This window comes from Lissotriton helveticus, chromosome 7 (genome assembly GCF_964261635.1).
Source record: "Lissotriton helveticus chromosome 7, aLisHel1.1, whole genome shotgun sequence".
Classification (NCBI taxonomy): domain Eukaryota; kingdom Metazoa; phylum Chordata; class Amphibia; order Caudata; family Salamandridae; genus Lissotriton; species Lissotriton helveticus.
Genome location: NC_136068.1, coordinates 226,012,535 through 226,027,630, shown reverse-complemented (window position 1 = coordinate 226,027,630; position 15,096 = coordinate 226,012,535). Strand labels below are relative to the sequence as shown.

Below are 15,096 nucleotides of genomic sequence, written 5' to 3'. Positions count from 1 at the left end.
GGCAATTATGCTCTTTCACCTTCACCCTTCTTTTTTTAAATACCCGTGTAGCTGCAGCTGCGGTTAGTGTCACAACACCTCCATCACCCTCCCTAACTGGCCTTTATATATTATCATTACTTTATACAGCTGAGAGTTTGATGGGAAGCTGAGGTTTTGAAGGCTGTATTTGATTTCTGTATGTATACTTCCACAGGGGTGGGATTGATGGGTCTAGACATAGTGTAGGGCACGCTGCTTTAGCTACTGACTTCACTCCAGAGTATAGAAACTGTTGCTTACCTGTGGAAAGTGGGGAAGGGTGCATGTCTGGGCCACACATTCTGCATTTTGAGCTGTGGTCCACAATTGTCCCCTAGAAGTTGACACAGAGGTGGTTTTGCCCATATGATGGGTTGGAATGAAATTGTAGTGTTCAGTCTTTGTATAGCAAAGCCCCCACTAATACATTCTAATATTGTAGAGATTAGAATATGGTTTTAACAATGTGTGCCTAAGAAAATGGGAGATCAGTGCAATGATGTGTTGAACTTTTATTTCATCAATAATAATGACCTGTGAGAACACATGCAGTCGTGGGACAGAGCTTGCCACATCACAGCATATTTACTGAAACTACCCTGGGTTGAAAACTCTCCAAATCTTGTTTTAGGGGAGTATCACTATTTTCCAACTCTTCCCAGGAGTTAGAATATAAATGCTGCATATTTTAAAAATAATTTCTACATGGATGGCTTGTATTGTTAGTTCATACCAGGAAAGGTGGACTTGCCACTGTTCATTTACAGACGCAGCCACTGGAATTGTGTGGCAGGAGAGAGCCAAATTATGTGGCAGGGTTGAGTAAATTATACAGGAATAAAAGCCAAATTAACTCTGAAAGTGTCAGAAGACTCAATTATTTATTTATAATATGAACTCATTTAAGTATTTGATATAATGCAGATTGAGCTCCAAGAAGCAGCAGTGCTGTTTTTCTTACTTCACACATATTTGCACTTAGGGTTTGGATGCTACCATGTAGCCATTCCTGATTTTTTTTTTTTTTGTATAAATGATTTCATATACGTTAATTGAGTTCCTTCGAATAACGTAAATAGAGATGTTGGGTTACAGAAGGCATGGATTTGTTATACGAAAGCGCTGAAAACTAAATGCATTATGCCCACTGAAATGCTACGATAGGACTACCATTTTTAATGTATTCATTTCTTTTTGCCAATCTAAAAGGCTGGAATTAGACTGCAGGCTGGAAGTATAGTGACTCGGTCACTTGACCACATTTTCCCCTTACAACTGGGAATTGCAATCATTTGCTTTCTAGAGTATTTCAGAAAAATACAAACGGCCTGGCCTCAGGTAAAATTACCACTGATAGAAGGCTGTCTAATGAGGAAAACCCTCAGAAAGAAGGCGACAGCCATTATTCATGTAAATACTTGTGTATGTAAAGGTTCTAATTTAGTGCACACCTAATTACGAAGCAACTAGGAGTTGTATATGGGGAAAAGGCTCAGTGAATGGTAAAAGCAATTTAGAAGAGTTTGAGGAGTGGTGGGTAGTGCTTATTCATAATATATATCTTTTTTTGCCAGTTAGAGACGCAACGTTTGCTTCTCTGTGGAACTTGCCCTCGGTTCCCATATGAGTTGGCGTACATGTTAGATCTTCAGGCAAAAACTGGAAACCGTCCTCTACTGCCAAATTCTCACCTCACTCCTTAATTTGTGCAGGTGGTGGTCACCGACTGTTGTCTTTGAGGGCCGGGATTTGTTTTTCATCAACTTGCTCAAAATGAATGAAAAGTCCAGAAAAAGGAGCAAGAGAGATTTAAACAATAGTGACAAAGCAGGAGTGAAAAGGATTTGTGCTTATTGTTTATCTCGGCTTACAAGTAACTATGTTGCCATGCTCAAAGAACTGTGTAACCTTTGTAACGATGCAACCTGTAACTATGATCTGATGCTCATGTAAAGCGTTCTGATAACTCCGGGTCTAGCCAGCGTTATATAAAACCTTTAAAATAAATAAACATGCAAGAGTGTGATTAAATGACAAAGTGTTGGGTACTGGAGAAAAAGACATGAGGTAAAATAGACTATGGAGCCCTGGTATTTGGAAAAATCTGCCTTTGGCAGCACCAGAGGTGGACTCATAAGAAAATCTTTAGGCACTTGCATTATGTTTCGCAAAGTAAGAACTGGATCATCCAGACCACATCATGAAACAGTTCTACAGTACTACCTTTTTATTCTACAAAATCTGTAGTAGTATCAGTGGTTAACTTAATTACATGGTTTGTCTGCAGGAGGGGATGAATAAAAAGACATTACAGAGATGACAGGCTGAACAAAATGGGTAAAACCAGGGCCACTGAATAATTTGCTGCTGCAGTTTTTTCTGTATATATATATATATATATATATATATATATATATTATATCACATTTCCCATATAATCTGTTATCTGCTGCATAATCTGCAGATCCCCATACCTCTCACCCACCCCCGCCCCTTCTAAAAAAAATTGTTTCTGGCTTCGATAGATTAATCGTCACTAAAAACTTGGCGACACGTGTTTATGTGCAGTGGAAAGCCAACCGTAAAGTTTCAGATCATCTTTCAGTTGCTTATTAGTACCAGTTTAATACTACAACACATCAATAAGGCGAAATCTTTTGCCAGTGTTAACATGTGTAAAAATGACAAAATATTGAAGTAATACTATCAAAAAATGTGCAGCATCAGGCCGCATACTTGCCTGTGCTTGGTGCATAATTTAGTCCACTGTAAATGAATAAGGAGATTTAGATAGTTTAGCAGTGATACTCAAAGTGCGGCCCACTGGCCACATGCGGCCCCGTGCTGAACAACTGCACTGGGCTGCTGTTTACTTAAGAGGTCTCCAACTTTCAGAAAGATATTAAATAAACAGGCAAGCATATATTTACAAGATGACTGAAGCAGAAAAAAACCCAAATAAGGTATCCTGCATCACTTCAGGAAAACATTCTTTAAAAAAAAAAAAAAAAAAAAACGTTTACAACAAATGTGTATAAATATGATAGTCTCTTAAATTGAAAAAAGTTTATTTCATTGACATAAGGAGCGTTTCACGTTAGAGCATTACAATTATATCCGTGTACTGAGAAGTATTTTTAAAAAGTGATAGTTTGAAAAAATGAATGTGGAAATATTTGTTTCTCCTCCCACCCTGACAGCAATGCCAATTGTTAAATAAGATGCAAGTCAATTGTCCTGTCGAACCCTCTGGGTGGCCTGGGATGCAATTAAACATGGGCAACATGTTAGTTTATTAAATCAAACACAGGAGAATGTTTTGTAGAGTGCATATCTGTGGCACACATTTTTCAAGCTGAACCTACAAGTGGTAAAGAAAAAAAGGAAGGCAAAGTGACTTGTACCAATTGCCTGGAATCACAGTTGTGGCAAGGTGGGAAGCCAGGATTGATCGTAGGTTTTCTGGGTTCACATTGTGTACTTCTATTTTATTCCAATTCAGTAATAAAGATTTTTTTGTTTTTGATTTTTTTACACGACTCTCCCAAGGTGGTGATACCAAGTAGAGCAGGCTTACCTCAAGGTGCAGTAGAGGGAAACTTATTCATATATTGCATAGCACAGTATTGTCAAATCTATGACTCTCCTAGAGGATTAATTTAGATGGCAGTATGGAATAAATCCCTCAAAATAACCCCATGACTCACTGGCCACACCATGCAAATGCTTCGTAACCCCAATGCCCAACTTAACACCCCACCCCTACAAAGCCCTACTCCCACCTAGCTGGCATGAATGCAACCCCAGACACACCGCAGACCATACTTTGTGGCCCCTGGGAAAATGTTTGCTAGTACCTATGGTGTAGAGTGGAGGCTACTCCAAGCAGTACACCTTGCACATAATTTAGTTCTCCCTGACGCATAGTTCTAGGGACCCTGAGATAAACTCGTTATGAAGAAGGTTCACACAATCTTTAGATTGGTATAATCTGGAAATCATCCATTTATGTGCATTTAAGTTTAAATGTGGGGGGAAATATAATTTTGAGTGAACTTTGAAGCTGCCAAGCATGATTGCTATCCCAATAACTGTGCAGACTGACACTTGGGGGCAAGCGTTCCTAAAGAAGTTTTTAAAGTTTGTAGTTGTGCACATGGTTGTACTGGAGTGCTATTGTCATATGAGTGTATGACATAAAAGCAACGCATTATCCTTGGCTTCTTATACATGAAAATCCTTTGGGTATCCAATTACAAGTGTGCTTTTATCTGTGAAGTGTGAAAAATAGGTTTCGGGTTCATTTTTTTCACAAAGTAACTGTGGATAAATGTATATTAAGAGTACAAAAAATTGATTATTACTCTTGGAAATATTTAAAAAATAAATACCATAAAACTGGGGGCCATAATTAAAAGTGAGGAAGGTAATTGCATGCCTGGGGTGCATGCGTTAAACTTCACTGGTTGAAACAGGAGGGCAGGTTTACATCAGCATACTCCAACTAGCATAGTTACAACAGGGTCTTTCAGGGGCAGAGCTACAAAATATTTATGTACGAAAATCCTCACTGATCAAACAGCTGTTACTTGAGGTTACAAAACGTAAGTCTGCTGTGGCATTTTTATGCAAATCCTACCTTGATGGGAGGTAGGATCTTCTAACTATTCCTGCCAATTTATGGACCATCTGGCTATTTTTGCTAAGCCCATGATTTCTTTAATCAGACCAGCGTCGCATGACCGGTTTCGGCAAAACTGCCTTTCTCAAATGCTCGTAGTCCCAACATTACGTTTCCCGTTCTTAAATTCTGTATGTATGTGTGTGTATATATATATATATATATATATATATATATATATATATATATATATATATATATATATATATATATATATGACTAGAACTTCGTCATCCGCTCCAAAGAAATCTGGAAACCAAACAAACGAAACGGACCCTTGTAGGTTAGATTTAAACACTTATTTTATTCTGTGCACCCTCTTGTCCGCCATGACGCGTTTCGGGCCCTGGAGCCCTTGATCACATGACATGGTCGAATTACACCCAGTGATTTGTAGTACAGGAATGGTCACGTGGTTCCAGGCCTATAGAAATAAAGAAAATACTTCAGCCTAATCCGGATTGTTTGACAAGAAAACATTTTTCTTCTGTAAGCTGTTCGTTTTTACATCAACATTGCCTCTTAGCATTATATCCCTCAGATGTGTGCAAAATATTCGCAATAAATATAATAAATATTTAAAATAAATATTTAAATATGTGCAAATTAACACTTGCTTTTATAAAACCATGTTCCCCCTCTTAAAGTGGGACATACAGTGATTGAGGTTGCAACAGATCTCAACATTTAACCATAACTCATCAAACAAAGTGACACTTTGGCATCTTCATTGTTGGTGATGTAGACCTGGGTAAACCTATAACTAGATGGCTTCTCTATACTGAATGGATGGCACTGTAAAGCTACTCCAGAAGGTATATGAATTGTCCTACTATCGCCGCAGCGGAGCTCGTCCACTATATTTCATGACAGTCAACTAATGTTGGGAACGTTTTTGCTTCCCTGCTCCAAATCTTTGAGTTCATTACTCAGGATAGACCAATGCACATTTCTAAATCATGCATTCCAAGCAAATGCGCCCATCTTAATTTAAAAAACTGTCTTAGGTACCTTTGTTGGATGTTGATTGGCCAAGATTGGCTATGGTGGCAGAAGAGCATGACCAGGGGGGCACTTGCATGTAAAAAAAGTGGGAGATTTCCAAACCGAGATGGGACTCTAACAGTCAGTTTGTCGGGCATCTGTCAGAGAATAACTTGTGTCTGACTCTGCTACAGTCCTACTTTCTGCCAAGAAATCTCCTAATGCCCCCATAGGCCAGTCTGCCTGTGGCCTCCACAGCAGGCCACTGACTGCAAGTGATTGGTGAGCAACAAACAGTGCAGATTCCATGAATTCTGAAAGGATGTGCTCTGTGAATACAAGCACTTCAAGATGAACACATTGGAATATGCTTATGAGGCCCAGGATAGGATTGCCAAAGTAGTTTTCTTATAAGGTGAAGTTTAGACCGCACAGCCCAGCCCACAGTGCTGTTGCTGAAAAGTCAGGACCTGTTGATTGGTGACCATCGTGACATGAGACCAGGCTGCATCAATGAACACGCTGCAGAGTAACTATCGCAAAGTGCAGAAAGTGGAGCCACTGAGATCTGCAAAAGTGAAAAGGATGTATTTGCATGGAGTACACATTGTACCCCACACGCCCATTACCACGGCATTGCCTCTCCATTCCCCTTGGTATATAGCACCATGGTGGGTGACCAATGATGCCATACGCTCTTGTTCACAAGCTTCATGTTTCTTGGGTGATGCTCAGCAGTGGGCTGTAGTAGGGGAAGGTGCAAAGCCAGATGCAGCTATGAGCTATGTCAACAGTTCAGAGCCAACACTGTTAAAGGATACATCACAAGTGTCATCCATACACTAAAGGCTGCTATTGTGCCCATTGTGCAGGTGGCACACAGATTTGTGCTCTTCACACTTGGGCACCAAACACTAAACCTGATTCTCCTGCTGACACTTGGAAGGGGGGGCTCACCACATGTGTGCAGATGAGGCTGACCCTGAACCATGGTGGCCACTGAAAACAGATGTGCAGGTCAATTCATTGACTGAAATTTTGATAGTGTGGACTATGACCAGCCAAGGGTGGGTAAGTGCTGTGCATAAGAAGCATTAGCGATGACCAGAGTAACAAACTCCTGGTGTGAAGATGAGGAAATGGCATAGAGTGAATGTATATTCGCAAAGGGTAGTTTAACAATTTAATCTGAACAGTAGGTTGAGGAGTAGATCTGTAATATTCATAAAAGTACGTCTTTCAATAGTAAGGAGATTACAAAATGATTCTCATGTGGTTTCGACTTGGACCCCGATTATGAGTTGAGCAGAATTCAAATATGAGATTCCCAGCTGCAGGGTGCTATCGTCCAAGTAAGTCCATTATGAGTTAAACCCTCAGAAGGGAAAATAACTGTGGTTGTGAATTTACCATACTTTATGTAGTTTACCGAGCAGTTTAATGACACATCTACCACCTGCCACTGTATGGTGGGTGACAGGTGATGGAAGGGGCATTGAATTGGTTTGTGCTGGTGGTTCCAGGTGGGGTGCCCCGGCACGCATTTTGCGGGAACAGAATGTATTTATCATAATCAGACTTTGAACCCAGGGAAGAGAGAGAAGGGGAGAAAAGAGGAGGAAGAGAAATATATGAAACTGTGACCACTTGAGAAATCAGCGATGGAAAAAAGGAGCCAGGTAGATGGGGGAAATGTAGGGTGATGGATACAACAGAGGCATGAGGTGAAATCAAGGCTAGGCAGCAGTGCTAAGTTCGGGCCGTGGTTTCCGGGGCCGGGCACCAGCCCTTAATTGTCCTCTCCAGCTCTAGTGACAGCCCACCACATAGTGGCGCTGTCTGTTAAAATAAATGTGAGGTCCGCAAACGGCGTTTAATACGTCCAATATACACACACAAAAAGGAATGACCGCTGTTTTCTATAGCTTTTGGTGGCCTGGAATAGTGTGAATTGTGAGTGTGACCCTTGTAGGAGTGTGATGGTTGGAAGAGGTGTGGGTCCTGTCAATGGCAGCGTTGGCCGGGGCAATGGGTGGTACAGGGTGAAGAGGTCTCCCAAGATGGGCCCTGGCACTTTTAAAAAACAAACAAACAAATGTAGCACTTCCAGTCTTCGTATTTGGCACCCCCGGGTTGGCCCTGCACTTATTTGTAACTCCAAAGGCACTGGGGTCTAGGTTTGGTGTACAGCACAGCAGCATGTGACGTGTTCTCAGCTCGCGCCGGTTGGGGTGAAAGTGATTAGATCCTCTTCGGCGATCCCACCTGCAGGGGTCGGGTGCACCAAAGTCACGTGGGTGGATAACAGCCTAGGAAGCCCTCGGCATCGTGCTCTCGACACCTCTGGAGCTCGCCTCGCTCGCCCTTCTAGGCGTTGACAACAGGTGTGGGCACTGTGCCAATGCTGCCAGGCTAGAGAGTGACTGAGCAGAGGGACCCCACGCTCGCCTTTCTTGCATCCCCAGCTTGCTAGCGAGCTCTGTGTTGCAGACTTGGGCGGGCATAGGAGCACATCTATTAATAGTGCAGCGGGTACAGTTGCACCGGGGAACCCTGCACCACAATGATGGTTTTATTTAGGCGCCCAAACAGGGTACTAGAAGTGTTTTCTTCGCTTGTATTGTGACCCTTGACACCCTTGCCTGGCCACAGACCCACCTCTTTATCCGTTGGCCCATCCAGGCTCCTGAAGCGCCCAGAAGCACGCCCGCATCTAAAAGTGCACTTGACTGATTTACCTCTCTCAGCCGTGATGTATACGAGCCAGAATCTTCATTTTTACAACCCACGATTCTCCCCTGACCGGTGTGGGAAATTGCCACAGCGCCCAGAAGCTCGCTCCCTCCCTCCCCTCCCTGCTAGGCACCAGACCGACGACGGGGAGACCCCACTGCGCGCCAGCCTGCCTGCTTTGGGGCACACTGTTGTGTGCCAGGCTGAGACTCCCACACTCTCTCCACCTCCTCGATCCAGCCCCTCCGACTGAAGCGCGCTTCCCCTCCCCAGGGAGGAGCTAGGGTAATGTATCGGGGTGGGCGGACTGGGAGAGGGAGGGAAGGGCAGGGGAAAGCTTCCCGTGGCCATTAGAGGCAAATCACTTCTGAACGAGCTCCCATGCTTGGCACCTCCGACTCGGGGACCGCCGTACTCCTCCTCTCCACTGCCACGGATTGCACCCCCTCTGGCCTGGATCTGCTTTGGGCTTTTTTTGGACACTGGACGCCATGCTGTGGAAACTAGCAGATAACGTGAAGTACGAAGACGAGTGCGAGGTGAGCAGCGACTTTCAGCCCCTGATAAGGAGGTCGGTGGGCACGAGACTAGTGCCGCAGATCACACCTGGCGACTGCCCCTGGTGTCTCACGCGCTACCAAGATAATTAGGTGCTAATTCCTTCACCACAGCTCACGGGCTCCACCTTGCAGAGGCGGACCGTGGGAAGTGTTGCAGTTTACACGTTTTAGAGTGTGGCTTATACCAATGTATTTAACTATTTATTTTAAAAATGCCAGTTTACGTCATCCAATTATTTGTCCACATTTGCTCTACATGGAGTATGGCCGGATTCTTTGAAGCAGAGAAGGTCTAGTGGGAAGTGCCCCCACTGTGGAGCCAGGGCGCGATTTGTAGTTTTGAAAGTATTTTTTTTGTTTATCTGCAGTTGGGTATGGGGGGCACTTCTCCCCTTGCAAAAGGAATCACAAGTTATTGCACTATTGATGATGTAGTTCGGGGCTTCCTCTGTGGATATTCCATTCTCCTTCCAGGGAGCACATGCGCCTTTAAGGGTTGATAGCTTTGGAGGAAGCGCATCCGACGTGAACGATGAAAATTAAGGCTTTGGGTGAAAGGAGTATCGCACGCCGAAGTCCGCGTTACAGTGTTCTGCGGCTGAAAGCAGGGTTGCCTCACTTTTTACACAAGGCTGGTGCACGGGCACCAGGGCTATCAGTAGCAACGGAAGGCATTTGACCGCAGAGTCCCTTCCCGCAGTATCACTGATGGAGCTACACAGTTTTAGGCGCTACATGCCTCGCATTACTTGCCTCGCTTGTTTACCATAGGCCTGTAGGATTCAAATGCATTTTTAAAATGAGGCACCTTCAACCAACTGACACCGTCGTTCGCAGATAAGACAAACAGGCCGAGTGAAAACTGAGGGCGCGGGGCAGGGAGAGTTGATGCGGGTGAACCAGCCTGTCCGACCGGTTCGTGGCTAAAGAAGGACCTATCCTCAAAGCGCTGCTCACTCCTGGCCGCCAGAGGGCGCGAGAAACACACTAATGTGAGCACAGAGAAACGAGTTCACCAGCCTCAGTCTATTCCCGAACCCGTGAGCGATCGTGGAGGAAAAAACACAGAACAAGCACTACATATAATGCTGCTTAAGCAAACCCTATTTTCCCATGGGGGTTGAATTCGAATTATCACAAATACCGTGCCACTATTAGTTTGTATTCTAACTGGATGTGTGTGTGTGCGTGTGTATGCAGGAGTGTCATTCATGCCCCGTTTATACAATATTGGCAGTTAAAATTCGCAATTTAAACTTCTCAATGTTCTTGATTTAAAAAGTGCGCACCGTATATTCCGCACACATCTCGCCTGGGCTTGCAACTTTCTCGCCATGTGGTGAAGCTGTGAAGGCGAGTCACATACATTTTTCCATGTCCCAGATATTGTATCCCCCCCTCCCCATCTCCACTCAAGGCGGCACATTTAATATTTGTTTTCCCGAAAGCATGTTTATGCTAGGGTTATAACCACGTGAAACGCTCTGCCCTGGGTGCCTGGTTTCACGGGTAATGTCTTTTCATATACGATGTTATTTTAAACCCCTATTAGAAAAGCTTTACACTTTTTGCTCAAATGTCTTATTTGTTTAATCAAGGCAATACCTGTTGGTGTTTAGTTATATGGTGGCACCGACCAATTGCTGTTCTGCCGGAAACATCACGTCTCCTACCTTAAAATAACTAAATGTACCACTTAGTGTATATGTGTATTTGGTTCTAGGGACCCATGTGGTGCCCCCACCCTCAGGGAGGGGTCTTAATGTGCCCACTGGCCTTGCTCCATCTGAAGAGCAGCTTTCATTGCGGATCAGTGCGGCCTCTGAACTGGGAGGGCCTGTCCGCACCCTTGGGCCCGCCTTTTTTACCGACTGAGGAGCCAAGACATTTTAATGACCGTGACGCTGTGAGCTGCAGCTCCCCGGCTCACCTCCAGGCAAAGCATCCCCGGGCAAGGCACGGACGGAGCCCTGCGGGCGACTCCTCATTCTCATCTTCCTCCAGAACAGGCTACCAGTGGCTAGTACCACCTCGCGACCCTGGGAACGTCGTCTGCACCCCACATCCCGGCGAGCCCTCGCCTGCACCCACACACTGCCGTCAGCCTCTACCCTGGTACCCCCAGCGGGCACAGACCCCCCCCCCCCTCCCCTCCCCTCCCCTCCCCTCCCCTCCCCTCTCAGGAGGAGTGGTCTCACTCGCACCCACCCTCCCAGACACGGGCGCCCTGACTTGCACCCACATCACCAGGGAGACCCCTGGAGCAGGAGTCGAACCCTTCCGGAATCGAGGAAGGAAGGAGACTCTCGCCTTTAGTCCGTGTGCTGAGTTTGGGAAGAAAACTCTCTCACCTGAACACCATGCCGGTGGTCACGCACCAAGAAAAGCCCAACCGGATTGGCTACACGCAGGTAAAAAAAAACAAAAAAAAAAACACACACAGCACCAGACCGCAGCGTGCAATACGGAACTGCACGTCATTTATTTTTTTCGGAAGTTTTTGTTGGTTCGTGCCATTCGCGTTACTTTGTGCTCTGTGGTTTTTGCTTTCGTACTTTTCTGCATTACCGCGTCTATCTAGCGCCTGCTACCTTGCCGTGGGACTCTAAGCGTTTTGACTTGAGTGGTGGGCACGGTGGTATAACACTAAAAGAGGGGTCTCGTTAAGAATGCACCGAGGGGCTGCCGAGTCTCCTATCTCGGATATTCATTGACCTTGCGTTGAATGGGGCCCCTTTGAATGGTTGTTGGCCCCTGAGCCTTCACGGGGCTTGTGTTATGTCCCTGTTCTGGGGCAAGGCTTTCTAGGCGCTGCTTTTCCTTAAGTCTGACAGGGCCGTTCCGGCTCGCCCCCTCAACTAACGTGTGCTCAGGGGCAGTTACCGTGCTCCAGCCCTTCCGGCTTTTTATCAATGAACCATGTGCGCTACTGTTTACCGATGCCTCAGTCAGTCAGCGTGTACAGCTGTTCCCATATTTTTAATCACCTCTCACCAGTTTGGGTCTTAGGTCCTATTCATGTCCATGGATTCGGGGAGAGGGGGTCGTTTAAGACCCCAGAAAAGCCCGTTGAAAGTGGCTTTCCTCTATGATGGTGAACTGAAGTGTCTTTTGGGAACCGAATGTTTTGAGAAAAGGCGCATGTTAAACAGGTGCTCAACTGTCATGCCTGAGATAAAAATTAGAGAATTGAACAATATATATATAATCACCGGAAGTAGTTCTACCCTATCGCGATCTCTTGCAGACATGATACTTAAATGTTTATTTGCGCTCAAACAAAAGTCGCGGCCTTTATACTTTTGGGCCGAGCATTGTAAACCGAACTCTGGCATTAGTTCATATCTGGGCATTTTCGCGGAGCTGTAATATACGCATCCATAAAACCGTTTACACTTTTAAAAATTTATTTTTGGGAGGAAAACTGTCTCGGCAAAATAATTTGCACACATGATTTGTTCTACTTAAGGTGCACAAAACGGCGATTTCTTCGTCGCGGAGCTGTTAGTCAGCTGGTTGGTGCTTGCGTAAAACGAATTTAGAAACGGTCGTTTTCAAGCGTCGTAACGGCAGTATGTGTGCGACTATCTTTAAGTATTTGTGTAATTCCAGCAAGCATGGAGCGGTAAAATCACGGCACAGTTTCTTTCTGTGAGAAAATATGTTAATCTGTTTTTCTTCGCACTGGAAGCGCCTTGCCCTCGGATGACAGGCTGTGCCACTGGTGACTCACGTTTTTCTTTAGGCAACCCGTCTATGTTTTAAAATTCAGCAATCGTTTGCAAACACATCTATGTATTTTTCCGCAGTGGGACCCCTCACCGCTAAAAAACAAAACAAAAAAAACACACTTTGCAGCTTTCCCCGTACTTCTTCTAATATACAAAGCACACCGCTGAATTGCATTGCTTGCCAAATGTGTTTTTCCTCATACATATCTCGCTGTCATTAATTGATTCTTTTCACCCGGAAACTGGTGCTCCAATGCCTTTAAAATCTCGGGTACGGGCTCTGTTTGACTGATGTGGCGTGTCTGTGGTGATTGCTGGGGATGTCATTTGTGTTGGAGAAGCACTGTTTGAGCATTAATGCACATGGAACGAGCTGTCCTACATGTGATCAAGGCTACATTGTAGTTTACGCAATCCTGAGTCCAGAGTTTTACAATGTTTTCCAGCGCCATAAAAATTGTGTGATCCTGGGGAAATCGTGTTTCTGTCTTTATTCTACGAACTTCCAATAGTGCGCAGGTATTGGATAGGAAGTATCCGGCGCTAAAAAAACGCAAGGAGTCCATTCCATAGTGCATTTTTAGATGGATAATTGATTTTATTGATGCATATTTTTTTCCAGCGATTTTGACATACGATTAATCTGTTAAATATAGCTATATAATTTCTTTTTTTTAAAACTCGATAATTGAAGTGAAAAGCGCAAAACTGAATATACGAAGCATGCGCGCGGATTTTGAGTCCTTTTTCTTTCTCAATTACCTACATCTTGTGTTTTTCCTCTCTCCTCAGGACCGACATGATGGCAGCAGCAACGGGAACCCGAGGTTACCTCACCTTTCGGCCATGAGCCAGCACCTGTACAGCCCGGCCCCTCCTCTCTCTCATTCTGGCTCGTCTGACTTTCAGCCTCCGTACTTCCCGCCCCCCTACCAGCCCCTGTCGTATTCCCAGTCGGCAGACCCCTACTCACACCTCGACCCCTTCTCCATCAACTCCCTCCACCAGTCTCACCAGCCCTCCCCCAGCCAGCAGCAGGGCTGGCCCAACAGAAACAACCAGGACCCCTCCGGCCTCTCCCATCACTCCAGGGCCGGCCTTGTCCAGCACCTTTCGGCTTTGGATGCGGGATCGGCGGGGCTGAGGCGGGACGCGTACCGGAGGTCCGAGATCCTCCTGCAGCATGGCCACAACCTGGACTCCGCTAACCTGGCCGAGAACTTGGGTCTGCACGAGATGGCGCATCAGATGGAAGAGGTACAGGTGCTCTCAGCGCGGGCAGATTGCCAGGGGTTAGTTATCCAGGAAAACAAAATGGCTTCCCACCTTCAATCGGCCTGTTTATTGGTCAAAACCACGTAACACAGAGTGGTTGCACCACTGGGACCATTTTAGCTAAACGAGGGTGTTCAAAGGCTTCAGCACCAAGCTGCAGGGCTTTTGTTGTATCCTTGCTTCACTTCTGTTTCGGAACCAATTGAGTTAACATAAAACGTGACAAATAATTGTTAAGTCTGTCACGTGTAACTATGTCAGGGCCATGCCCAAAGAGACAGTCTAGAGAAGAAAATGGCCTCTGTCTGCCTGGCTTGGCCTTTTCATTGGTTGACCCCCCTCTTTGACACCTGAACCCATTCATTGATTGGCTGAGGCACCATGGGAGAATGAGAATGCATGCCTGCTTATTATTTTGGAGCAGAATGACCTTGATTTCTAAAAGATGGGCAACACATATTTCTTTTGATGTAACCAGAAACCAAAATTGAAGTCTACAGTTCCTTTTAGAATGTGAATTTGAGTGAATATTTTAGCTGGGGCGCCACTTATTTTTTTTTTCTGCTTGGGTATATGCTTGGAATGTTAGCGTTTTAGGAAGCAACATTTTAGTACATGCACACCGAGGTAATTGGTATTAGACTGTAAAGCATATGTATTTGAGTTTTTCCACAGCAGGCACTGATCCTCCCTTTATGAACGAAGCTCAATTCAGAATCTACCCCATTAATTATCTTGAATAGCCAGTGCAGATTTTGGATATCTGATGGCCGGAGCTCTAATGCCCCGAGGCACGTTGTGAAACATTGGTACCCCTTCAGTATGAGTGTTTCCAGTTCATGGAATGCAATCGGATTCAACCCCAGGACTTCCTGAAGTGTCAGTACGTGCTTATTTAAATCTATCCATTACAAATTAGTAGTTATGACACAACCAAATTCCAGGCACTTCACGTCGTTAACCTTGTGGATATTGGGGGAAATTTCGACCTAATCCTGCAATTTTACATAGTCTGGTCATAAATCCTTTTCCCCATCAGACCTCTAGTTCACACGGAGGAAAAGTGCTGTTTCATGTATAACTGACATGGAAAAGTCTGCATTAGAACTAC

At 44.9% G+C, this 15,096-nt stretch overlaps 1 protein-coding gene across 3 annotated transcripts in view; it reads left to right on the top strand.

Annotated features, from left to right (window-relative positions):
• The window catches only part of TFAP2C (transcription factor AP-2 gamma), a 49,512-nt gene that overhangs the window by 12,498 nt on the left and 21,918 nt on the right, over nucleotides 1-15,096 (top strand). The window contains exons 1-2 of one of the 3 annotated variants that reach the window (XM_078651998.1): nucleotides 8,765-8,958; nucleotides 13,503-13,967. In XM_078651998.1, coding sequence (XP_078508124.1) covers nucleotides 8,911-8,958; nucleotides 13,503-13,967 — 513 coding nt within the window. In that variant the 5' untranslated portion in view covers nucleotides 8,765-8,910. Of the gene's footprint in view, nucleotides 1-8,764; nucleotides 8,959-11,173; nucleotides 11,391-13,502; nucleotides 13,968-15,096 lie in introns of those variants that run through there. The other 2 variants (XM_078651997.1, XM_078651999.1) reach the window with 2 other exon arrangements.